At 51.0% G+C, this 26,012-nt stretch overlaps 2 protein-coding genes across 3 annotated transcripts in view; both read right to left on the minus strand.

The window, feature by feature from the left end:
* Positions 1-721: 721 nt before the first annotated feature.
* gtdc1 (glycosyltransferase-like domain containing 1) lies at positions 722-22,360 on the minus strand. 2 transcript variants are annotated; one of them, XM_080493737.1, is made up of 11 exons: positions 22,328-22,360; positions 18,961-19,154; positions 18,468-18,635; positions 17,757-17,930; positions 17,126-17,542; positions 16,943-17,047; positions 12,220-12,329; positions 6,542-6,686; positions 2,676-2,746; positions 1,117-1,208; positions 722-944 (listed from the first exon to the last, which is right to left on the minus strand). In XM_080493737.1, the coding sequence occupies exons 1-11, from the start codon at positions 22,337-22,339 to the stop codon at positions 873-875; spliced, it is 1,560 nt and encodes a 519-aa protein (XP_080349863.1). In that variant the 5' UTR covers positions 22,340-22,360; the 3' UTR covers positions 722-872. The 2 variants fall into 2 exon arrangements, with proteins under 2 accessions (XP_080349863.1, XP_080349864.1); XM_080493738.1 differs by having other exon boundaries at positions 18,961-19,151; positions 22,328-22,349.
* A 1,019-nt stretch (positions 22,361-23,379) lies between these two features.
* Positions 23,380-26,012, minus strand: part of LOC308128068 (zinc finger E-box-binding homeobox 2-like) — a gene marked incomplete at both ends in the record, with an annotated part of 18,336 nt that continues 15,703 nt past the window's right edge. Inside the window, one exon of the mRNA XM_080493736.1 lies at positions 23,380-24,041. Within this exon, the coding sequence (XP_080349862.1) occupies positions 23,380-24,041 (662 nt within the window). The remainder of the gene's footprint in view (positions 24,042-26,012) is intronic.

A 26,012-nucleotide genomic window follows, 5' to 3' on the forward strand; every position in this document is an offset into this window, starting at 1 on the left:
GGAGGAGGTGAGCAGGAGGAACAGGAGGAGGAGGTGAGCAGGAGGAACAGGAGGAGGAGGTGAGCAGGAGGAGGAGGTGAGCAGGAGGAACAGGAGGTGAGCAGGAGGAACAGGAGGAGGAGGTGAGCAGGAGGAGGAGGTGAGCAGGAGGAACAGGAGGTGAGCAGGAGGAACAGGAGGAGGAGGTGAGCAGGAGGAGGAGGAGGTGAGCAGGAGGAACAGGAGGTGAGCAGGAGGAACAGGAGGTGAGCAGGAGGAACAGGAAGAGGAGGAGGTGAGCAGGAGGAACAGGAGGAGGAGTTTAAACTTTACATCCTCCACCTTCATACCAACTGCTTTTCTTTTGGAGCCACTGAGGGTCCGGACTCGCCTGCAGAGGGTCCAGAGAGGGTCCAGAGTGGGTCCAGAGTGGGTCCAGAGTGGGTCCAGAGAGGGTCCAGAGAGGGTCCAGAGAGGGTCCAGAGAGGGTCCAGAGTGGGTCCAGAGAGGGTCCAGAGTGGGTCCAGACAGTATCAGTAACGTGGGACCGCAGACGGTAACGAGTCTTTTCTTCATATTTATTCAGCCTGAGATTCTGTGTGTGTGTGTGTGTGTGTGTGTGTGTGTGTGTGTGTGTGTGTGTGTGTGTGTGTGTGTGTGTGTGTGTGTGTGTGTGTGTGTGTGTGTGTGTGTGTGTGTGTGTGTGTTGCTGCTTCAGCTTTCATGACAAAATTAAAACCAGATTATTACAAACTTTATTCTCTGACAAAATCTAAATAAAACACGGACCAGGACCAGGACCAGGACCAGGACCAGGACCAGGACCAGCACCAGCACCAGCACCAGGACCAGGACCAGGACCAGGACGACCTCTAGAAGTGGGTCTGGTGGCCTCAGGAATCCTCCGTCAGCAGAGAAAGAAAACGTGACTTGAGGCTGAACCAGGAGAAGGAGGAACAGTCCACCTGCAGAACCAGGACCAGAACCACAATACAACTAGTCAGAGATCTGGACCAAAACCACAAGAGGATCTGAAAGAAGAACAGAGAGAACATGCAGTCTCCACGACAGGACTCAAACCAGGGGTGGAGCTGTGATTGGCTGAGAACCAGTGTGTGTGAATGTGATTGTTGTTACCGTGACAACGTGTCTGCGGACCACGTCAGGCCTCCTGCAGAACCCCTGCAGCCGTTTACACAACTGCTGGGGTGTGGAGTACAGGTACCGAGCTGGAACACACACACAGCCACTGTAACACCCTGTAACACCCCGAAACACCCTGTACCACCCCGAAACACCCCGTAGCACCCTGTAACACCCCGTAACACCCTGAAATACCCCGAAACACCCCGAAACACCCCGTAGCACCCTGTAACACCCTGTAACACCCCGTAGCACCCTGTAACACCCCGAAACACCCTGTAACACCCTGTAACACCCCGAAACACCCTGTAACACCCCGAAACACCCCGTAGCACCCTGTAACACCCCGAAACACCCTGTAACACCCCGTAGCACCCTGTAACACCCCGAAACACCCCGTAGCACCCTGTAACACCCCGAAACACCCTGTAACACCCCGTAGCACCCTGTAACACCCCGAAACACCCCGTAGCACCCTGTAACACCCCGAAACACCCTGTAACACCCCGTAGCACCCTGTAACACCCCGAAACACCCCGTAGCACCCTGTAACACCCTGTAACACCCCGTAGCACCCCGTAACACCCCGAAACACCCTGTAACACCCCGAAACACCCTGTAACACCCCGAAACACCCCGTAGCACCCTGTAACACCCCGAAACACCCTGTAACACCCCGTAGCACCCTGTAACACCCCGAAACACCCTGTAGCACCCTGTAACACCCCGAAACACCCTGTAACACCCCGAAACACCCCGTAGCACCCTGTAACACCCCGAAACACCCTGTAACACCCCGTAGCACCCTGTAACACCCCGTAGCACCCCGAAACACCCCGTAGCACCCTGTAACACCCCGTAGCACCCTGTAACACCCTGAAACACCCTGTAACACCCCGTAGCACCCTGTAACACCCCGAAACACCCTGTAACACCCCGTAGCACCCTGTAACACCCCGAAACACCCTGTAACACCCCGTAGCACCCTGTAACACCCCGAAACACCCTGTAACACCCCGAAGCACCCTGTAACACCCCGTAACACCCTGTAACTCCCAGTAATACCCCGAAACACCCTGAAACACCCTGAAACACCCCGTAACACCCTGAAACACCCTGAAATACCCTGTAACACCCTGAAACACCCCGTAACACCCAGTAATACCCCGAGACACCCCGTAACACCCAGTACGACCCTGAAACACCCAGTGATACCCTGAAACACCCAGTAATACCCTGAAACACCCAGTACTACCCCGAAACACCCAGTAATACCCTTAAACACCCCGCAACACCCTAAAACACCTCGTAATACCATGTATCACCCTGAAACACCCAGTACTACCCTGAAACACCCAGTAATACCCCGAAACACCCCGTAACACCCAGTACTACCCCGAAACACCCAGTAATACCCTGAAACACCCAGTAATACCCTGAAACACACAACCACTGTAACAGAAACAGCCATTGTAGGTGTGTGTGTGTGTGTGTGTGTGTGTGTGTGTGTGTGTGTGTGTGTGTGTGTGTGTGTGTGTGTGTGTGTGTGTTACCTGGGAATATTTCAGGATAGACAAGCGCATTTGGACACAGAGGAAAACATCCACAGTGAACGGCCTCCAACCTGAAACACACACACACACACACACACACACACACACACACACACACACACACACACACACACACACACACACACACACACACACACACACACACACACACACACACACACACACACACACACACACCATTCCAACATTCCATAGTGACTTTCTGCTGCTTTCACTTTATTTCTGGACGTGTCTGAATCAAAAGCTTCAACATGGAGGAACGGAGGTGTAGAATGATAGAACTGCTCTACAGCCGTTTCCATGGTAACCTAGGTAACCACTCTGATTACAGTTCTCTTTCACATGAAGACATTAAAAGGCTCATTTTAGCTCTAAACACTCCAACTTTCATTTCCAGTAGTTTGTAGTTTGTTTAGTAGTTCCTGAGGAACCAGAAGTCTGGCTTCATTAGAAAGAAGTTCTGTAGAGCGTCTCATAGCGGAACTAGAACCTGGTTCTAGCCCCCTGTGTGGACAGAGGTGTCATACAGTGAGAACATCTGAGCTGCTTTGTTGTTGTGTCATCAAGTACAAAACAAACCAGCAGTACTTTACATGTAACCAGTGGTAATCCTCTCATTAGCAGTACTTTACATGTAACCAGTGGAAATCCTCTCATTAGCAGTACTTTACATGTAACCAGTGGTAATCCTCTCATTAGCAGTACTTTACATGTAACCAGTGGTAATCCTCTCATTAGCAGTACTTTATATGTAACCAGTGGTAATCCTCTCATTAGCAGTACTTTACATGTAACCAGTGGTAATCCTCTCATTAGCAGTACTTTACATGTAACCAGTGGTAATCCTCTCATTAGCAGTACTTTACATGTAACCAGTGGTAATCCTCTCATTAGCAGTACTTTACATGTAACCAGTGGTAATCCTCTCATTAGCAGTACTTTACATGTAACCAGTGGTAATCCTCTCATTAGCAGTACTTTATATGTAACCAGTGGTAATCCTCTCATTAGCAGTACTTTACTTTGCCACCGTGTTCAGACACTTTAGTATATTTGTACCTTGGAACTGTAAATCCTAATTAAAGCAGCTGGAACAGAAGAGACGTCCCCAGAGACCAGAGACATACAGTCTGTCCTCCTGAGGACACTGACTGTCTGTCTCCTGTCCCCAGAGACCAGAGACAGACAGTCAGTGTCCTCCTGAGGACGGAACCTCCAGACTGCAGCTCTACTCACTGTGACTGTCACCTTCTGGGTTTCCTCTGGAATTACACTGTTGGTACACACTCTGTCACTATTGATAATCAATCACTTCTGTCCTCTGGATCACTGATCAATCACTTCTGTCCTCTGGATCACTGATCAATCACTTCTGTCCTCTGGATCATTAGAAGATGATACTATGACATATGAACATGGTTCTGCTGATTCAGCAGGAACGTTCCACTAAAGAAACATTTAGAACTCTGCAGTTTGGCTGTTTATGATCACGTGGATCAATAAGTCTGATTCTGGTTCAGTTCTCCACCATCAGCACCACCAGGTTCCTGGTCTCCACAATGTGCTGCCCACGGTTCTAGGTTCTCGTACCGGTAAGTTTATTTTTCTAGATCACAGACTGCGTGGGAAGTGGAGTATGTATCTTCCAGGACCTGTTCTTTAGAAATGAGGCCCCAGGTCCTGTTCTACCAATGCAGCACGAGATCAATTGATCAGAACGTTCAACTACAGAGACCGGAACATTCCATCAGGATCAAAGACACTGAACTGGATCAATGAGACTGATCAGGAAGGTTCCACATGTTACTCTAATCTAGGTGGTACTTTGAACTTTGACCTGCACTACCTCACTACCTGCACTACCCTCACTACCTCACTACCTGCACTACCCTCACTACCTGCACTACCTCACTACCTCACTACCTGCACTACCCTCACTACCTCACTACCTGCACTACCTCACTACCTCACTACCTGCACTACCCTCACTACCTCACTACCTGCACTACCTCACTACCTGCACTACCTCACTACCTCCACTACCTGCACTACCCTCACTACCTGCACTACCTCACTACCTCACTACCTGCACTACCCTCACTACCTCACTACCTGCACTACCTCACTACCCTCACTACCTCACTACCTCCACTACCTGCACTACCTCCACTACCTGCACTACCCTCACTACCTCACTACCTGCACTACCTCACTACCCTCACTACCTCACTACCTGCACTACCTCACTACCTCACTACCTCCACTACCTGCACTACCCTCACTACCTGCACTACCTCACTACCTGCACTACCCTCACTACCTCACTACCGCCACTACCTGCACTACCTCCACTACCTGCACTACCCTCACTACCTCACTACCTGCACTACCCTCACTACCTCACTACCTGCACTACCCTCACTACCTCCACTACCTGCACTATCCTCACTACCTCACTACCCACACTACCTGCACTACCCTCACTACCTCACTACCTTCACTACCTCCACTACCCACACTACCTCCACTACCCGCACTACCTCCACTACCCCCACTACCCGCACTACCTCCACTACCCCCACTACCCACACTACCTCCACTACCCCCACTACCCACTCTACCTCCACTACCCCACACTACCTCCACTACCCCCACTACCCACTCTACCTCCACTACCTCATTACCTCCACTACCCCACACTACCCGCACTACCTCCACTACCCGCACTACCCCACACTACCTCCACTACCCCCACTACCCACTCTACCTCCACTACCTACACTACCTCCACTACCCCACACTACCTCCACTACCCCCACTACCCACTCTACCTCCACTACCTCATTACCTCCACTACCCACACTACCTCCACTACCCCACACTACCTCCACTACCCCACACTACCTCCACTACCTCCACTACCCACACTACCTCCACTACCTCCACTACCCCACACTACCCGCACTACCTCCACTACCCGCACTACCTCCACTACCCGCACTACCCCACACTACCTCCACTACCCCCACTACCCACTCTACCTCCACTACCTACACTACCTCCACTACCCCACACTACCCCCACTACCCACTCTACCTCCACTACCTCATTACCTCCACTACCCACTCTACCTCCACTACCTCATTACCTCCACTACCCACACTACCTCCACTACCCCACACTACCTCCACTACCCCACACTACCTCCACTACCTCCACTACCCACACTACCTCCACTACCTCCACTACCCACACGACCCACACTACCTCCACTACCCACACTACCTCCACTACCCACACTACCTCCACTACCTCCACTACCCACACGACCCACACGACCCACACTACCTCCACTACCCACACGACCCACACTACCTCCACTACCCACACGACCCACACGACCTCCACTACCCACACTACCTCCACTACCTCCACTACCCACACTACCTCCACTACCCACACTACCTCCACTACCTCCACTACCCACACACTACCACTGTGAGGAACCTGGGAGTTACCAGGACCGGGACTGATCCTTCAACTCCTACATCTGCTGGACTGGACCAGGAGGTAGCATGAGGAGGAGCATGAGGAGGAGGAGGAGGAGGAAGAGGGGGAGGAGGAGGATTAGCAGGAGGGGGAGCAGGATGAGGAGCAGGATGAGGAGGAGGAGTAACAGTAGAAGGAGGAAGACGAGAAACAGGAGAAGGAGCAGGGGAAGGAGTAGCTGGAGGAGGAAGGAAAGGAAGAGGAGGAGCAGGATGAGGAGGAGGAGTAACAGGAGAAGGAGGAAGGCGAGAAACAGGAGGAGGAGGAGGAAGAGAAGGAGGAGAAAGACTACTCACATGGCGACACCAAAGAACTCGTGGTTCGCAGTAGAAACCACAACGTCGGCGCCACATAACACCTGGAGATAATCCTGCTGACACGGCTGGAAACCCCAACACACGATGTGGGGGGCCAGCTGACTCCTCATCTCTGAGAAGATACCTGGGGGGGGAGCAGGAGGAGGAGGAGGAGCAGGAGCAGGAGGAGCAGCAGGAGGAGGAGCAGGAGGAAGAGCAGGAGGAGGAGCAGGAGGAGGAGCAGGAGGAAGAACAGGAGGAGGAGCAGGAGGAGGAGCAGGAGGAAGAACAGGAGGAGGAGCAGGAGGAGGAGGAGCAGGAGGAAGAGCAAGAGGAGGAGCAGGAGGAGGAGCAGGAGGAAGAGCAGGAGGAGGAGCAGGAGGAAGAACAGGAGGAGCAGGAGCAGGAGGAAGAGGAGCAGGAGGAGGAGCAGGAGCAGGAGGAAGAGGAGCAGGAGGAGGAGCAGGAGGAAGAACAGGAGGAGGAGCAGGAGGAGGAGCAGGAGGAGGAGGAGCAGGAGGAAGAGCAGGAGGAGGAGCAGGAGGAGGAGCAGGAGGAAGAACAGGAGGAGGAGCAGGAGGAGGAGCAGGAGGAGGAGGAGCAGGAGGAAGAGCAGGAGGAGGAGCAGGAGGAGGAGCAGGAGGAGGAGGAGCAGGAGGAAGAACAGGAGGAGGAGCAGGAGGAGGAGCAGGAGGAGGAGGAGCAGGAGGAAGAGCAGGAGGAGGAGCAGGAGGAGGAGCAGGAGGAAGAGCAGGAGGAGCAGGAGCAGGAGGAAGAGGAGCAGGAGGAGGAGCAGGAGGAAGAACAGGAGGAGCAGGAGCAGGAGGAGGAGGAGGAGGAGGAGCAGGAGCAGGAGGAGGAGCAGGAGGAGGAGGAGCAGGAGGAGGAGCAGGAGGAGGAGCAGGAGGAGGAGCAGGAGGAGCAGGAGGAGGAGCAGGAGGAAGAGGAGCAGGAGGAGGAGCAGGAGGAAGAACAGGAGGAGCAGGAGCAGGAGGAGCAGGAGCAGGAGGAAGAGGAGCAGGAGGAGGAGCAGGAGGAAGAGGAGCAGGAGGAGGAGCAGGAGGAAGAACAGGAGGAGCAGGAGCAGGAGCAGAAGGAGGAGGAGCAGGAGCAGGAGGAGGGGGAGGAGCAGGAGGAAGAGGAGCAGGAGGAAGAACAGGAGGAGCAGGAGCAGGAGGAAGAGGAGCAGGAGGAGGAGCAGGAGCAGGAGGAAGAGGAGCAGGAGGAGGAGCAGGAGGAAGAACAGGAGGAGCAGGAGCAGGAGCAGGAGGAGGAGCAGGAGGAGGAGGAGCAGGAGGAGGAGCAGGAAGAGGAGCAGGAAGAGGAGGAAGAGGAGCAGGAGGAGGAGGAGCAGGAGGAGGAGGAGCAGGAGGAAGAGCAGGAGGAGGAGCAGGAAGAGGAGCAGGAAGAGGAGGAAGAGGAGCAGAAGCAAGAGGAGGAGGAAGAGGAGCAGGAGGAAGGAGGAGCAGGAGGAGGAGGAGCAGGAGGAGGAGGAGCAGGAGGAGGATGAGGAGGAAGAGGAGGAGGAGGAGCAAGAGGAGGAGGAGCAGGAGGAGGATGAGGAGGAAGAGGAGGAGGAGCAAGAGGAAGAGCAAGAGGAGGAGCAGGAGCAGGAGGAGGAGGAACAGGATCAGGAGGAGGAGCAGGAGGAAGAACAAGAGGAGGAGCAGGAGGAGGAGGAGCAGGAGGAGGAGGAAGAGGAGCAGGAGGAGCAGGAGGAAGAGGAGGATGAGGAAGAGCAGGAGGACGAGGAGGAGGAGGATCAGGAGGAAGAGCAAGAGAAGGAGCAGGAACAAGAGGAGCAGGAGCAAGAGGAGGAGCAGGAGGAGGAGGAAGAGGAAGGGCAAGAGGAGGATCAGGAGGAGGAGCAGGAGGAAGAACAAGAGGAGGAGGCAGAGGAGCAGGAGCAGGAGGAAGAGCAAGAGGAGGAGCAGGAGGAGGAGCAGGAGGAAGAGCAAGAGGAGGATCAGGAGGAGGAGCAGGAGGAAGAGCAAGAGGAGGATCAGGAGGAGGAGCAGGAGGAAGAACAAGAGGAGGAGGCGGAGGAGCAGGAGCAGGAGGAAGAGCAAGAGGAGGAGCAGGAGAAAGATGAGGAGCAGAAGGAAGGGCAGGAGGAGGTTAAAAGTCATTCCACACAGTTGGACTCTGCAGTGGAATCACACTCACACACACACACACACACACACACACACACACACACACACACACACACACACACACACACACACACACACACACACACACACACACACACACACACACACACACACACACACAGCAGAAACCATAAAACTCTTTCACACTGTGTCCCTGGTTCTGATTCTACTGGTGAACGTTGCAGTTGCATCCAGCATGTCGGTACCAGGAACGTCAGTCAATATCAGTCAGTACCTGGAACGTCAGTTGGTACTGGGAACGTCAATCAATGTCAGTCAGTACCAGGAATGTCAGTCGGTACCAGGAACATCCATCAATGTCAGTCAGCACCAGGAATGTCAGCCGGTACCAGGAACATCAGTCAGTACCAGGAACGTCCATCAATATCAGTCAGTACCAGGAACATCAGCCAGTACCAGGAACATCCATCAATGTCAGTCAGCACCAGGAATGTCAGTCGGTACCAGGAACGTCATTCGGTACCAGGAACGTTCATCAATGTCAGTCGGCAGCAGGAATGTCAGTCGGTACCAGGAACGTCATTCGGTACCAGGAACGTCCATCAATATCAGTCAGTACCAGGAACATCAGCCGGTACCAGGAACATCAGTCAGTACCAGGAACATCCATCAATGTCAGTCAGCACCAGGAATGTCAGTCGGTACCAGGAACGTCATTCGGTACCAGGAACGTCCATCAATATCAGTCAGTACCAGGAACGTCATTCGGTACCAGGAACGTTCATCAATGTCAGTCGGCAGCAGGAATGTCAGCCGGTACCTAGAACGTCAATCAATAGCCGCTGTTCCACCGCAGTACGTTGCGGAGCAGGAGGTTAGGGTACGGCAAAGCGCACCCAGGACTCTGTCTCGCGGTTCCACCACAGGAAGGACGGTACAAATGTAGGCGGGGTTGTGAACGACTCGGAGAACGTCCAGAGAAGAACATGGAAGTGGCGGGCGGCCGTCCGACTGGTTCTCTGTGACTCAGGTTACACTTTGTCATTGCAGCGTCCAGCTCCTGTTGAAGCTCCTCCTCCTGTTCCTCAGAGGAACGTCTGCACCTCGCTAAAGGACGCCATGTTGTGTTGACAAAACAACCAGTGAGCACAAAGCGGCGAATGTAAACAACAGAGGGTTACAGCTGAGGGCCGAGGGTTAGGGTTAGAGGTTAGGGTTAGAGGTTAGGGTTAGAGGTTAGGGTTAGAGGTTAGGGTTAGGGTTGGAGGTTAGGGTTAGGGTTAGAGGTTAGAGGTTAGGGTTAGGGTTAGAGGTTAGGGTTAGAGGTTAGAGGTTAGGGTTAGGGTTAGAGGTTAGGGTTAGAGGTTAGAGGTTAGGGTTAGAGGTTAGGGTTAGGGTTGGAGGTTAGGGTTAGGGTTAGAGGTTAGGGTTAGAGGTTAGGGTTAGAGGTTAGGGTTAGAGGTTAGGGTTAGAGGTTAGGGTTAGAGGTTAGAGGTTAGGGTTAGAGGTTAGGGTTAGGGTTGGAGGTTAGGGTTAGGGTTAGAGGTTAGGGTTAGAGGTTAGGGTTAGGGCGAGAGGTTAGGGTTAGAGGTTAGTGTTAGGGCGAGAGGTTAGGGTTAGAGGTTAGGGGTTAGAGGTTAGTGTTAGGGCGAGAGGTTAGGGTTAGAGGTTAGGGTTAGGGCGAGAGGTTAGGGTTAGAGGTTAGGGGTTAGAGGTTAGGGTTAGGGCGAGAGGTTAGGGTTAGAGGTTAGTGTTAGGGCGAGAGGTTAGGGTTAGAGGTTAGGGTTAGAGGTTAGGGTTAGAGGTTAGGGTTAGAGGTTAGGGTTAGAGGTTAGGGTTAGGGCGAGAGGTTAGGGTTAGAGGTTAGTGTTAGGGCGAGAGGTTAGGGTTAGAGGTTAGGGGTTAGAGGTTAGGGTTAGAGGTTAGGGTTAGAGGTTAGGGTTAGAGGTTAGTGTTAGGGTTAGAGGTTAGAGGTTAGGGCGACAGGTTAGGGTTAGAGGTTAGTGTTGGGGCGAGAGGTTAGGGTTAGGGCGAGCGGTTAGGGTTAGGGCGACAGGTTAGGGTTAGGGCGACAGGTTAGGGTTAGGGCGACAGGTTAGGGTTAGAGGTTAGTGTTAGGGCGAGCGGTTAGGGTTAGAGGTTAGTGTTAGGGCGAGCGGTTAGGGTTAGAGGTTAGTGTTAGGGCGGGGTTAGGGTTAGGGCGAGAGGTTAGGGTTAGAGGTTAGGGCGAGAGGTTAGGGTTAGAGGTTAGGGCGAGAGGTTAGGGTTAGGTTAGGTTAGGGCGAGAGTGGAGATCGTCACTAGGGTTAGGGCGAGAGGTTAGGGTTAGGGCGACAGGTTAGGGTTAGGGCGAGAGGTTAGGGTTAGAGGTTAGGGCGACAGGTTAGGTTTAGAGGTTAGGGTTAGGGCGAGAGGTTAGGGTTAGGGCGACAGGTTAGGGTTAGGACGAGAGGTTAGGGTTAGGGCGACAGGTTAGGGTTAGGGCGACAGGTTAGGGTCAGAGGTTAGGGTTAGGGCGACAGGTTAGGGTTAGAGTGGCGATCTTCACTACCAATCAGCAGACGGCTGCGTTGTAGCTCCTCCTCACAGACCCGTTCCTCGGTGCTAGGTACCTCAACGGAGGAGGGGCGGAAAATCGTTGCCGGCGGTCACGGGCTCTTTCCGCACCATCCACAACTTTTCAGTAGGACCGCGCGAAAATCCGTCCCGCGATGCTCCGCGACAGAAAGTGCGGTGGAACCGCGCCTATTGTCTGTCGGTACCAGGAACATCAGTCAATGTCAGTCAGTACCAGGAACGTCAGGTGGTTCTTGGAATGTCAGTCAATGTCTGTTGGTACCTGTAACGTCAGACATTGATTGACGTTCCAGCTCCTGACTGAGAATCCAGGTACCTGGAATGTCAGTTAATGTCAGGCGGTACCTGGAACATCAGTCGGTTTCTGGAGCGTCAATCAATGTCAGTCATTACCTGGAACGTGAGTCGGTCACCGGAATGTCAGTGAAGGTCAGTGGGTGCCTGGAACATCAGTGGTACCTGGAATGTAAGTGGCACTTGGAACGTCAGTGAAGGTCAGTGGGTACCTGGAACATCAGTAAAGGGCAGTGGTACCTAGAACGTCAGTGAAGATCAGTGGTTACCTGGAACGTCAGTGAAGGTCAGTGGTACCTGAAACATCAATGGTACCTAGAACGTCATTGAAGGTCAGTGGTACCTAGAACGTCAGTGAAGGTCAGTGGTACCTGAAACGTCAGTGAAGATCAGTGGTTACCTGGAACGTCAGTAGTACCTGGAACGTCAGTGAAGATCAGTGGTTACCTGGAACGTCAGTAGTACCTGGAACGTCAGTGAAGATCAGTGGTTACCTGGAACATCAGTGAAGGTCAGTGGTACCTGAAACGTCAGTGGTACCTAGAACGTCAGTGAAGGTCAGTGGTACCTAGAACGTCAGTGAAGGTCAGTTGTACCTGAAACGTCAGTGAAGATCAGTGCTTACCTGGAACGTCAGTAGTACCTGGAACGTCAGTGAAGATCAGTGGTTACCTGGAACGTCAGTAGTACCTGGAACGTCAGTGAAGGTCTCTCCCAGCACAGACAGGTGGAAGCGGAGTCCTCTCTCCTTCAGCTTGATCAGCGTGTGGAAGAACAGCTCTGGGTTCTTGTCATGTTCCCTTTAAGTGAAGAGGTCAAAAGTCAAATGTTCTGGTCGCCATTAGCATTAGCATTGTGTTAGCATTGATACTAATGGCAGACATGAGCAACATGAAGTTACTCAAAGCTCCAGAACCTTTCCAGAGTTTCTGTGGACGATTTCAGTTGATCCTTAGTTTCTCTGTGTCTCATGAATCATCTGCTCAAGAAAGTTGGTCTCTTTGAACGTACTGTGGTCAGGTACGTACTTCAACTGTGGTCAGGTACGTACTTCAACTGTGGTCAGGTACGTACTTCAACTGTGGTCAGGTTTATACTGTGGTCAGGTACGTACTTCAACTGTGGTCAGGTACGTACTTCAACTGTGGTCAGGTTTATACTGTGGTCAGGTACGTACTTCAACTGTGGTCAGGTACGTACTCCAACTGTGGTCAGGTTTATACTGTGGTCAGGTACGTACTTCAACTGTGGTCAGGTATGTACTTCAACTGTGGTCAGGTACGTACTTCAACTGTGGTCAGGTACGTACTTCAACTGTGGTCAGGTACGTACTTCAACTGTGGTCAGGTTTATACTGTGGTCAGGTACGTACTTCAACTGTGGTCAGGTACGTACTTCAACTGTGGTCAGGTACGTATTCCAACTGTGGTCAGGTTTATACTGTGGTCAGGTACGTACTTCAACTGTGGTCAGGTACGTACTTCAACTGTGGTCAGGTATGTACTTCAACTGTGGTCAGGTTTATACTGTGGTCAGGTACGTACTTCAACTGTGGTCAGGTATGTACTTCAACTGTGGTCAGGTTTATACTGTGGTCAGGTACGTACTTCAACTGTGGTCAGGTACGTACTTCAACTGTGGTCAGGTACGTACTTCAACTGTGGTCAGGTTTATACTGTGGTCAGGTACGTACTTCAACTGTGGTCAGGTACGTACTCCAACTGTGGTCAGGTTTATACTGTGGTCAGGTACGTACTTCAACTGTGGTCAGGTATGTACTTCAACTGTGGTCAGGTACGTACTTCAACTGTGGTCAGGTACGTACTTCAACTGTGGTCAGGTACGTACTTCAACTGTGGTCAGGTTTATACTGTGGTCAGGTACGTACTTCAACTGTGGTCAGGTACGTACTTCAACTGTGGTCAGGTATGTACTTCAACTGTGGTCAGGTTTATACTGTGGTCAGGTACGTACTTCAACTGTGGTCAGGTATGTACTTCAACTGTGGTCAGGTTTATACTGTGGTCAGGTACGTACTTCAACTGTGGTCAGGTACGTACTTCAACTGTGGTCAGGTACGTACTTCAACTGTGGTCAGGTACGTACTTCAACTGTGGTCAGGTATGTACTTCAACTGTGGTCAGGTTTATACTGTGGTCAGGTACGTACTTCAACTGTGGTCAGGTTTATACTGTGGTCAGGTACGTACTTCAACTGTGGTCAGGTACGTACTTCAACTGTGGTCAGGTATGTACTTCAACTGTGGTCAGGTTTATACTGTGGTCAGGTACGTACTTCAACTGTGGTCAGGTTTATACTGTGGTCAGGTACGTACTCCAACTGTGGTCAGGTTTATACTGTGGTCAGGTACGTACTTCAACTGTGGTCAGGTACGTACTCCAACTGTGGTCAGGTTTATACTGTGGTCAGGTACGTACTTCAACTGTGGTCAGGTTTATACTGTGGTCAGGTACGTACGTCAACTGTGGTCAGGTTTATACTGTGGTCAGGTACGTACTTCAACTGTGGTCAGGTATGTACTTCAACTGTGGTCAGGTACGTACTTCAACTGTGGTCAGGTTTATACTGTGGTCAGGTACGTACTCCAACTGTGGTCAGGTACGTACTTCAACTGTGGTCAGGTTTATACTGTGGTCAGGTACGTACTCCAACTGTGGTCAGGTACGTACTCCAACTGTGGTCAGGTACGTACTTCAACTGTGGTCAGGTTTATACTGTGGTCAGGTACGTACTCCAACTGTGGTCAGGTACGTACTTCAACTGTGGTCAGGTATGTACTTCAACTGTGGTCAGGTACGTACTTCAACTGTGGTCAGATTTATACTGTGGTCAGGTACGTACTTCAACTGTGGTCAGGTTTATACTGTGGTCAGGTACGTACTCCAACTGTGGTCAGGTACGTACTTCAACTGTGGTCAGGTTTATACTGTGGTCAGGTACGTACTTCAACTGTGGTCAGGTACGTACTCCAACTGTGGTCAGGTTTATACTGTGGTCAGGTACGTACTTCAACTGTGGTCAGGTATGTACTTCAACTGTGGTCAGGTACGTACTTCAACTGTGGTCAGGTACGTACTCCAACTGTGGTCAGGTACGTACTCCAACTGTGGTCAGGTTTATACTGTGGTCAGGTACGTACTTCAACTGTGGTCAGGTACGTACTTCAACTGTGGTCAGGTACGTATTCCAACTGTGGTCAGGTTTATACTGTGGTCAGGTACGTACTTCAACTGTGGTCAGGTACGTACTCCAACTGTGGTCAGGTTTATACTGTGGTCAGGTACGTACTTCAACTGTGGTCAGGTTTATACTGTGGTCAGGTACGTACTTCAACTGTGGTCAGGTACGTACTCCAACTGTGGTCAGGTTTATACTGTGGTCAGGTACGTACTTCAACTGTGGTCAGGTTTATACTGTGGTCAGGTACGTACTTCAACTGTGGTCAGGTACGTACTTCAACTGTGGTCAGGTACGTACTCCAACTATGGTCAGGTTTATACTGTGGTCAGGTACGTACTTCAACTGTGGTCAGGTACGTACTTCAACTGTGGTCAGGTACGTACTTCAACTGTGGTCAGGTACGTACTCCAACTGTGGTCAGGTTTATACTGTGGTCAGGTACGTACTTCAACTGTGGTCAGGTACGTACTTCAACTGTGGTCAGGTACGTACTTCAACTGTGGTCAGGTACATATGCCGTGGTTAAGTTTGTACCATGGTCAGGTTTGTACTGTGGTCAGGTTTGTACTGTGGTCAGGTTACAGGGTACACACTTCAACTATCTCAGTGTATCAACAGCAGTCTGTAGAGTTGCTGCTCGGCGGGCGGGGCGGCGGCGGAGAGTTGCCCCTCTGCGAGCAGCTGTAACACGGCGGGCGGCTGTAACGTGGCGGGCGGCTGTAACGTGGTGGTGGAGAGTCGCCGCTCGGCGGGCGGCTGTAACACGGCGGGCGGCTGTAACGCGGTGGTGGAGAGTCGCCGCTCGGCGGGCGGCTGTAACGCGGTGGTGGAGAGTCGCCGCTCGGCGGGCGGCTGTAATGCGGCGGGCGGCTGTAACGCGGTGGTGGAGAGTCGCCGCTCGGCGGGCGGCTGTAACACGGCGGGCGGCTGTAACGCGGTGGTGGAGAGTCGCCGCTCGGCGGGCGGCTGTAACACGGCGGGCGGCTGTAACGCGGTGGTGGAGAGTCGCCGCTCGGCGGGCGGCTGTAACTCGGCGGGCGGCTGTAACACGGCAGGCGGCTGTAACACGGCAGGCGGCTGTAACACGGCGGGCGGCTGTAACTCGGCGGGCGGCTGTAACACGGCGGGCGGCTGTAACACGGCAGGCGGCTGTAACACGGCAGGCGGCTGTAACACGGCGGGCGGCTGTAACTCGGCAGGCGGCTGTAACGCGGCGGGCGGCTGTAACGTGGTGGTGGAGAGTCGCCGCTCGGAGGGCAGCTGGAACGCGGCGGCGGAGAGTCGCCGCTCGGCGGGCGGCTGTAACGCAGCGGCGGTTGATCCTGATGTTCACCTGAAACAGCTGCTGTAATCTGGGGATCCAGGACAAGCCGGGATTAAAATGCTGCTGAGTTGCAGCTTCAATCAGATTATCAGAATATTGGCAGGAAATCCTCCTTTCAGCCACAGAATCACTGCACAGCAACAGAAGCACCCCGACAGAAGCACCCCGACAGAAGCACCCCGACAGAAGCACCCCGACAGAAGCACCCCGACAGAAGCACCCCGACAGCAACACCCCGACAGCAACACCCCGACAGCAACACCCCCAGAGAAACACGCCAAGAGAAACACCCTGACAGAAGCACCTGGACAGAAACACCTGGACAGAAACACCTGGACAGAAGCACCTGGACTGAAACACCTGGACAGAAACACCTGGACAGAAGCACCTGGACAGAAGCACCTGGACTGAAACACCTGGACTGAAGCACCTGGACTGAAACACCTGGACTGAAACACCTGGACTGAAGCACCTGGACTGAAGCACCTGGACTGAAACACCTGGACAGAAACACCTGGACAGAAGCACCTGGACAGAAGCACCTGGACTGAAACACCTGGACTGAAACACCTGGACTGAAGCACCTGGACTGAAACACCTGGACTGAAACACCTGGACTGAAGCACCTGGACAGAAACACCTGGACTGAAGCACCTGGACAGAAACACCTGGACAGAAGCACCTGGACAGAAACACCTGGACTGAAGCACCTGGACTGAAACACCTGGACTGAAGCACCTGGACAGAAACACCTGGACTGAAGCACCTGGACAGAAACACCTGGACAGAAACACCTGGACAGAAACACCTGGACAGTGTGACAATGAGGCCTTTGGGTAAACAGGAAGCTCCTCCGCCCCTTCAGAATAACAGCCAGGAGTCCCTCACCATCTGTGGGGCCACACGATGTGCAGAGGGGTGATCTGGTCTGGTCCAGGACCCAGGTCTGGTCCCGTTCCACATGAGGATTCCCAGGGATCCTCTGAACAGAACCTGCAGAAGATCAGGTTTCATGATGTGGCGACATTCAAAGACTTTCAATCAACTTCTGACAGTGAATCAAGTTCTTACTGCTCGTCCTTGATTGGTGACTGATCCTCCACAGGAAGTGAGTGATCCTCCACAGGAAGTGAGGGATCCTCCACAGGAAGTGAGGGATCCTCCACAGGAAGTGAGTGATCCTCCACAGGAAGTGAGGGATCCTCCACAGGAAGTGAGGGATCCTCCACAGGAAGTGAGGGATCCTCCAGAGGAAGTGACTGATCCTCCACAGGAAGTGAGGGATCCTCCACAGGAAGTGACTGATCCTCCAGAGGAAGTGAGTGATCCTCCACAGGAAGTGAGTGATCCTCCAGAGGAAGTGAGGGATCCTCCACAGGAAGTGAGGGATCCTCCACAGGAAGTGAGTGATCCTCCACAGGAAGTGACTGATCCTCCACAGGAAGTGAAGGAACAGACCCACGGTGGCGTTTGTGTTCTGGTAACAGTCTGAAACCCAGACAGACAGATTGATTGAACATGAAGTTAAAAAGTTACCTAATACTATCCAATATAACAGACGGAAGACAGAGCCAGGACCAGGACCAGGACCAGGACCAGGAACAGGACCAGGACCAGGAGTAGGAGTAGGACAAGGACTAGGACCAGGAGTAGGACAAGGACTAGGACAAGGACCAGGACCAGGGTTAGGGTTAGCACTGACCTGCTGACGTCGGGGAACCACACTGGGTAGTGGAGAACCAAACACTTGGGTCTGATGAGGGGGTCCAGGTCTGCGGGTCGGTGGTCTGGGATCTTCTTCATGAAGGAGGGGATGGAGGACAGGAAGGAGTCCATGTTGAAGTGAGAGTTGAAGACCACCACGTCGGCCACCAGACTGAGGACACACACACACACACACACACACACACACACACACACACACACACACACACACACACACACACACACACACACACACACACACTTTATGGACTGGTTCAGGACTAGTTCAGGTCTGGTTCAGGACTAGTTCAGGACTAGTTCAGGACGGGTTCAGGTCTTATTCAGGACTAGTTCAAGACGGGTTCAGGACTGGTTCATGTGTAGTTCAGGACTAGTTCAGGACTGGTTCAGGTCTTGTTCAGGACTGGTTCAGGGTTGTTCAGGACTAGTTCAAGACGGGTTCAGGACTGGTTCAGGACTAGTTCAGGACGGGTTCAGGACAGGTTCAGGTCTGGAACACGATTGGCTCAGGTCTGGTTCAGGACGGGTTCAGGACTGGTTCAGGTCTGGTGAGTGCTGTGGGTGCAGTACGTGCAGTGGGTGCGGTAGGTGTAGTGGGTGTGGTGGATGTAGTGGGTGCAGTAGGTGTAGTGGGCACAGTGGGTGCGATAGGTGCAGTAGGTGCGCCCCCACCCGCCGTGGTGTTTACCATGAGAGCACCTGGTTGTATCCGTACTGGAAGTCCCGGTCCTGGTCTTTGCGGACTGGGTAGACCAGCTGGTTCTCGTGAAAGTACAGGACCTTCTTCAGACGGGCCAGATCCGGTCTGAGGGCCACCAGCTCGCACAGGTTCAGGACCGAGCTGCAGAACAGAACCCTGCACAGACGGGTCAGAGGTCCAACACCAGGTGCTGTCAGACTGCAGGACCAGAAACAGGAAGTCTCTGGAGAAGTTCACACTCCGGTTCCTGTTCTGGTTTAAATCTTTCTTTTCAAAGTTGTTTAACTTTTTCATGGAACTCAAAGACTGAAGTCCAAATGGAACCGATCAGCTCATCGACTCACCTGAGACTTTCACCTGACACTCTCTTACCTGAGAGTCTCACCTGAGACCAGGACTCTCCTGGCGGGGGGGGGGGGGGGGGGGGGGGGGGGGGGTCAGGACTCATCTGTATAATGGGGAAGGGGGGTTCAGGACTCACCTGTAGGAGGGACGGGGGGGGATGGTCTGGCTGAAGTACAGTGCTGAGGTGCGGGCCCTCCAGGGCCACTTCTTGGCCGGCAGGGTGAAGCTGCAGCAGCCGCTCACGTTCTGCTGCAGCAGGTCCAGCAGCTGCTTGTGGGAGCCGCCGTAGAACGGCTCCACCAGCAGCACGCTGGGAGGAGGCGCCACCTGCTGGAGGAACACAGGACCACACCCTCACTCCTTCACTGATTCATGGACTAACACACACACTGCACAGCGACACACTAACACACACACTGCACAGTGACACACTATCACACACACTGCACAGTGACACACTATCACACACACTGCACAGTGACACACTATCACACACACACTGCATAGTGACACACTATCACACACACACTGCATAGTGACACACTAACACACACACACTGCATAGTGACACACTAACACACACACTGCACAGTGACACACTAACACACACACACTGCACAGTGACACACTAACACACACACACTGCATAGTGACACACTAACACACACACTGCACAGCGACACACTAACACACACACTGCACAGTGACACACTATCACACACACTGCACAGTGACACACTAACACACACACACTGCATAGTGACACACTAACACACACACTGCATAGTGACACACTAACACACACACTGCACAGTGACACACTAACACACACACACTGCACAGTGACACACTAACACACACACTGCACAGTGACACACTAACACACACACTGCACAGTGACACACTAACACACACACACTGCACAGTGACACACTAACACACACACTGCACAGTGACACACTAACACACACACTGCACAGTGACACACTATCACACACACACTGCACAGTGACACACTAACACACCCACACACACTGCACAGTGACACACTAACACACACACACTGCACAGTGACACACTAACACACACACCCACACACACTGCACAGTGACACACTAACACACACACTGCACAGTGACACACTAACACACACACTGCACAGTGACACACTAACACACCCACACACACTGCACAGTGACACACTAACACACACACTGCACAGTGACACACTAACACACCCACACACACTGCACAGTGACACACTAACACACACACTGCACAGTGACACACTAACACACACACCCACACACACTGCACAGTGACACACTAACACACACACTGCACAGTGACACACTAACACACCCACACACACTGCACAGTGACACACTAACACACACACTGCACAGTGACACACTAACACACACACCCACACACACTGCACAGTGACACACTAACACACACACCCACACACACTGCACAGTGACACACTAACACACCCACACACACTGCACAGTGACACACTAACACACCCACACACACTGCACAGTGACACACTAACACACACACCCACACACACTGCACAGTGACACACTAACACACACACTGCACAGTGACACACTAACACACACACACACTGCACAGTGACACACTAACACACACACACTGCAGTGACACACTAACACACACACTGCAGTGACACACTAACACACACACACTTGCAGTGCTCACACACACACTACGAGCTAGCGCACTAGACTATTAGCATAGCCAGTTAGCATTAGTATAGCATAGAATAGTAATCTCAGAGGGTAAAGTAATCTCAGAGGCTATAGTAATCTCAGAGGGTAAAGTAATCTCAGAGGCTATAGTAATCTCAGAGGGTATAGTAATCTAGGAAGGTATAGTAATCTCAGAGGGTAAAGTAATCTCAGAGGCTATAGTAATCTCAGAGGGTATAGTAATCTAGGAAGGTATAGTAATCTCAGAGGGTATAGTAATCTAGGAAGGTATAGTAATCTCAGAGGCTATAGTAATCTCAGAGGGTATAGTAATCTCAGAGGCTATAGTAATCTAGGAAGGTACAGTAATCTCAGAGGGTATAGTAATCTATGAAGGTATAGTAATCTCAGAGGCTATAGTAATCTAGGAAGGTATAGTAATCTCAGAGGGTATAGTAATCTAGGAAGGGATAGTAATCTCAGAGGGTAAGGTAATCTCAGAGGGTATAGTAATCTAGGAAGGTATAGTAATCTCAGAGGGTAAAGTAATGTCAGAGGCTATAGTAATCTAGGAAGGTATAGTAATCTCAGAGGGTAAAGTAATCTCAGAGGCTATAGTAATTAAAGAGGGTAAAGTAATCTCAGAGGCTATAGTAATCTCAGAGGGTATAGTAATCTCACAGGGTATAGTAATCTAGGAAGGTATAGTAATCTCAGAGGCTATAGTAATTAAAGAGGGTAAAGTAATCTCAGAGGCTATAGTAATCTCAGAGGGTATAGTAATCTCAGAGACTATAGTAATCTAGGAAGGTATAGTAATCTCAGAGGGTAAAGTAATCTCAGAGGCTATAGTAATCTTGGAAGGAATAGTAATCAGAGGCTAAAGTAATCAAAGAGGGTAAAGTATTCTCAGAGGCTATAGTAATCTAGGAAGGTATAGTACTCTCAGAGGCTACAGTAATCAAAGAGGGTAAAATAATCTCAGAGGCTATAGTAATCTAGGAAGGTATAGTAATCTCAGAGGCTACAGTAATCAAAGAGGGTAAAGTAATCTCAGAGGCTATAGTAATCTAGGAAGGTATAGTAATCTCAGAGGGTAAAGTAATCTCAGAGGGTATAGTAATCTCAGAGGCTATAGTAATCTAGGAAGGTATAGTAATCTCAGAGGCTATAGTAATCTAGGAAGGTATAGTAATATCAGAGGATAAAGTAATCTCAGAAGGTATAGTAATCTCAGAGGCTATAGTAATCTAGGAAGGTATAGTAATCTCAGAGGGTAAAGTAATCTCAGAGGGTATAGTAATCTCAGAGGCTATATTAATCTAGGAAGGTATAGTAATCTCAGAGGGTATAGTAATCTAGGAAGGTATAGTAATCTCAGAGGCTATAGTAATCTAGGAAGGTATAGTAATCTCAGATGGTAAAGTATTCTCAGAGGCTATAGTAATCTAGGAAGGTATAGTAATCTCAGAGGCTATAGTAATCCAGATATAATCCGGACACAGCTCATTCAGCTGTCTGACACGTTAGCCAGTTTAGCTCGGTTAGCCAGTTTAGCTCCGTTAGCTGGTTTAGCTTCGAGCTCATTTGGCTCCGTTACTTCCTCTAACACGTTACATTGGTTCACCAGACTCTTACAACTGGACCGAACCGGGCAACTCAAGGACAGCTTGTGTTCGTGAACTACTGACAGCCAGTATGTAGCTGGTAGCATGTAGCATGTAGCTTCTGTTTACTAGTAACGAGGTGGGCCGCTGGACCACCACTACAAGCACAAGCACTCACCTCCGACTGCATCCGGAAGTACAGCCTCAACGTGGCTCTGACGTCATGACGTGAACGTTGTCGTGCCAAAAGCAGCCAGGCTGCCAGAATGCGCACTGCCTGCCGCATCCGTTCACTTTCTGCACGGTGACACTGTTCAGCTTTTGTAAATAGTACAAGTCACACACGCTTGTGTTCAAACAACTTCACTCAAAAAATTACATTTTCACTATGACTGATTGACAATGTTAACTTTATTTTGAAAATTATGGGTGTCAATGATAACATGAATGCGCTGTAAACTACGTCTTGCAATCGTCTCATTTCCACATACAGCAGAACAAAGTACTGTAACACTTACTAAGGTGATAAAGGAAGAAATATATGTTATGAGCTATCAACGCACTAGCCTGCTACCAGCATAATCAGCTTGTCTCATTTCTCCTCAGAACTGTTTATGACACGACCATATATGGGAGGATGCAACTACATACACACCAGTTTGGAGCATATGTCAAGGTGACATCCTGCTTGTGAGAAGATAGTACGATGGTGATGTCTACAACTTCTCGGGACAGAACACGAGATGTAGCCAGTTTGGATAAAGACAACATGTCATCTCCACACCATATGTGCAGGGAGGAGTGAAAGAAATGCTTATAAACCAACGTTTTCATTTACTCTGGGCTCTGGACCATCTGAAGCCTGGTCCTCCAGGACCGACTGGTGCTGGAGCCCCAGATCTGGTTTTATTCCATGTATTCTGCTGAAGGTAAATATCTGTGAAACTGTGTGATTAATTCCACTCTTGTTTGCGCATCAATAAAAGAACACTTTAATGACTGTTTTTCCTTCAATGACAATCCTTCACTTCGTGCAACGCTTATATTCACCATGATGGTGTGGAAGCCATCAAAACTGATGAATGACGTGATCAACAACACAGGCTGGCATGACAACGACAAACCTCTTCTTATGATATCATGAAGAAGAATTCATTCTTATTCTTAACGTACATTTAAGAGTGTGAACATGTCTAATTATTTCATACTATATTATACTATTGATAATTATCAATTCAAACTGTCTGTCCTGGTCTGGTCTGCAGCTTGTCCAGGTCTGGTCTGCAGCCTGTCCAGGTCTGGTCTGCAGCCTGTCCTGGTCTGGTCTGCAGCCTGTCCAGGTCTGGTCTGCAGCCTGTCCAGGTCTGGTCTGCAGCCTGTCCTGGTCTGGTCTGCAGCTTGTCCAGATCTGGTCTGCAGCCTGTCCAGGTCTGGTCTGCAGCCTGTCCTGGTCTGGTCTGCAGCTTGTCCAGGTCTGGTCTGCAGCCTGTCCAGGTCTGGTCTGCAGCCTGTCCAGGTCTGGTCTGCAGTCTGTCCTGGTCTGGTCTGCAGCCTGTCCAGGTCTGGTCTGCAGCTTGTCCAGGTCTGGTCTGCAGCTTGTCCAGATCTGGTCTGCAGCCTGTCCAGGTCTGGTCTGCAGCCTGTCCTGGTCTGGTCTGCAGCTTGTCCAGGTCTGGTCTGCAGCTTGTCCAGGTCTGGTCTGCAGCCTGTCCAGGTCTGGTCTGCAGCTTGTCCAGATCTGGTCTGCAGCCTGTCCAGGTCTGGTCTGCAGCCTGTCCTGGTCTGGTCTGCAGCCTGTCCAGGTCTGGTCTGCAGCCTGTCCAGGTCTGGTCTGCAGCCTGTCCTGGTCTGGTGAGCCTGGTTGGTAGCACAAGTCTCTGGTGTTTCCTGCTCTATGGGGAGGAGTCAGCTGAGTGTGTCAGACATTATTCAACCAATCAAAGATCAGAAAGACACAGGGTGAGTTTCATTGAGCCTCATTTATTTACTACTACGGCCACGTTAGCGTAAATACAAAGAACAAATATATCATCTTCATCACCATCATCATCATCATCATTAGGGATGCACCGATACTACTTTTTCCCAAAATGAGTACTGTATGAGTATTTGCATTTGAGTACTCACCGATATTGAGTACTTAGGTCAATACACACTAATTTTTTTCCAAAGATGTTATTGGAACAACATTCCCACATTGCGACGTACTGACATTGAAAAGTAGTACTTTTATGGTACTGCCACATTTACTGTAAGAAAAACCTTCAATAACACTTTGTTATCTGTGTGTGTGTGTGTGTGTGTGTGTGTGTGTGTGTGTGTGTGTGTGTGTGTGTGTGTGTGTGTGTGTGTGTGTGCTGCTTGCTTCACCACTGTGTATGAGAGAGCGAGCATATGCAGTACATCAAAGTAAGAGGCCAATAAATGCAACAAGTGTTGATGAGTTCCAGGTCCTGCTGTCCTCCGGCTGTGAGGTGATGGAGTTCACCCTGAAGCTGAGGACAGTTTCAGTTGGTGTCTCCTGCGTCCTCTGACCACGGTCTGGAGACCGGAGCAGGAAGCACTAACACTTTGTCATGAACTGAGAACTAACATTTAACAAAATGGATGCTTTGTCAGAAAGCGCAGGGTTTCCTCTCCATTCATTTAGGAGTGGCCGGCCGCCCGGGGTGTGGGTGTGGGTGGGGGTGGAGGTGGAGGTGGGGTGGGGGTGTGTTCGGTTGAGCAAGCTGTGTGCTCCTCACTCGCCGACCACGCTTTGCAGGGAAGTGCCATCAACCGCGTGCTGCCATAGAGTGGTATCGGTGCCGTGGTATCAGTGCCGTGGTATCGGTGCCGTGGTATCGGTGCTGTGGTATCAGTGCCGTGGTATCGGTGCCGTGGTATCGGTGCTGTGGTATCAGTGCCGTGGTATCGGTGCTGTGGTATCGGTGCTGTGGTATCGGTGCCGTGGTATCGGTGCCGTGGTATCGGTGCTGTGGTATCAGTGCTGTGGTATCGGTGCTGTGGTATCGGTGCTGTGGTATCGGTGCTGTGGTATCAGTGCTGTGGTATCGGTGCCGTGGTATCGGTGCCGTGGTATCGGTGCTGTGGTATCGGTGCCGTGGTATCGGTGCCGTGGTATCAGTGCTGTGGTATCAGTGCTGTGGTATCAGTGCTGTGGTATCGGTGCCGTGGTATCGGTGCCGTGGTATCGATGCCGTGGTATCGGTGGCAGTTTTATGAGTATGAGCACTCATGGCTGGTATCGAACCGATACCACATACTGATGTTGGTATCAGTGTATCCCTAATCATCATCATCATCACCATCATCATCATCATTGTTATCATCATCATTATCACCATCAATACCACCATCATCATCATCATCATCATCATCATCATCATCATCATCATCATCATCATCATCATCACTATCATCATCATCATCATCATCATCATCACTATCAATACCATTATCATCATCATTGTCACCATCAATACCATCATCATCATCATCACCATCATCACTATCAATACCATTATCATCATCATCAATATCATCATCATCATCATCATCATCAATATCATCATCATCATCATCACTATCAATACCATCATCATCATCATTGTCACCATCAATACCATCATCATCAATATCATCATCATCATCATCATCATCACTATCAATACCATCATCATCATCATTGTCACCATCAATACCATCATCATCATCATCATCATCATCACCATCATCATCATCATCATCATTATCAATACCATCATCATCACCATCAATACCACCATCATCATCCTTGTCATCATCACTATCAATACCATCATCATCATCATCATCATCATCATCATCATCATCATCATCAT

This window comes from Lipophrys pholis (genome assembly GCF_963383615.2).
Source record: "Lipophrys pholis genome assembly, contig: SCAFFOLD_90, whole genome shotgun sequence".
Classification (NCBI taxonomy): domain Eukaryota; kingdom Metazoa; phylum Chordata; class Actinopteri; order Blenniiformes; family Blenniidae; genus Lipophrys; species Lipophrys pholis.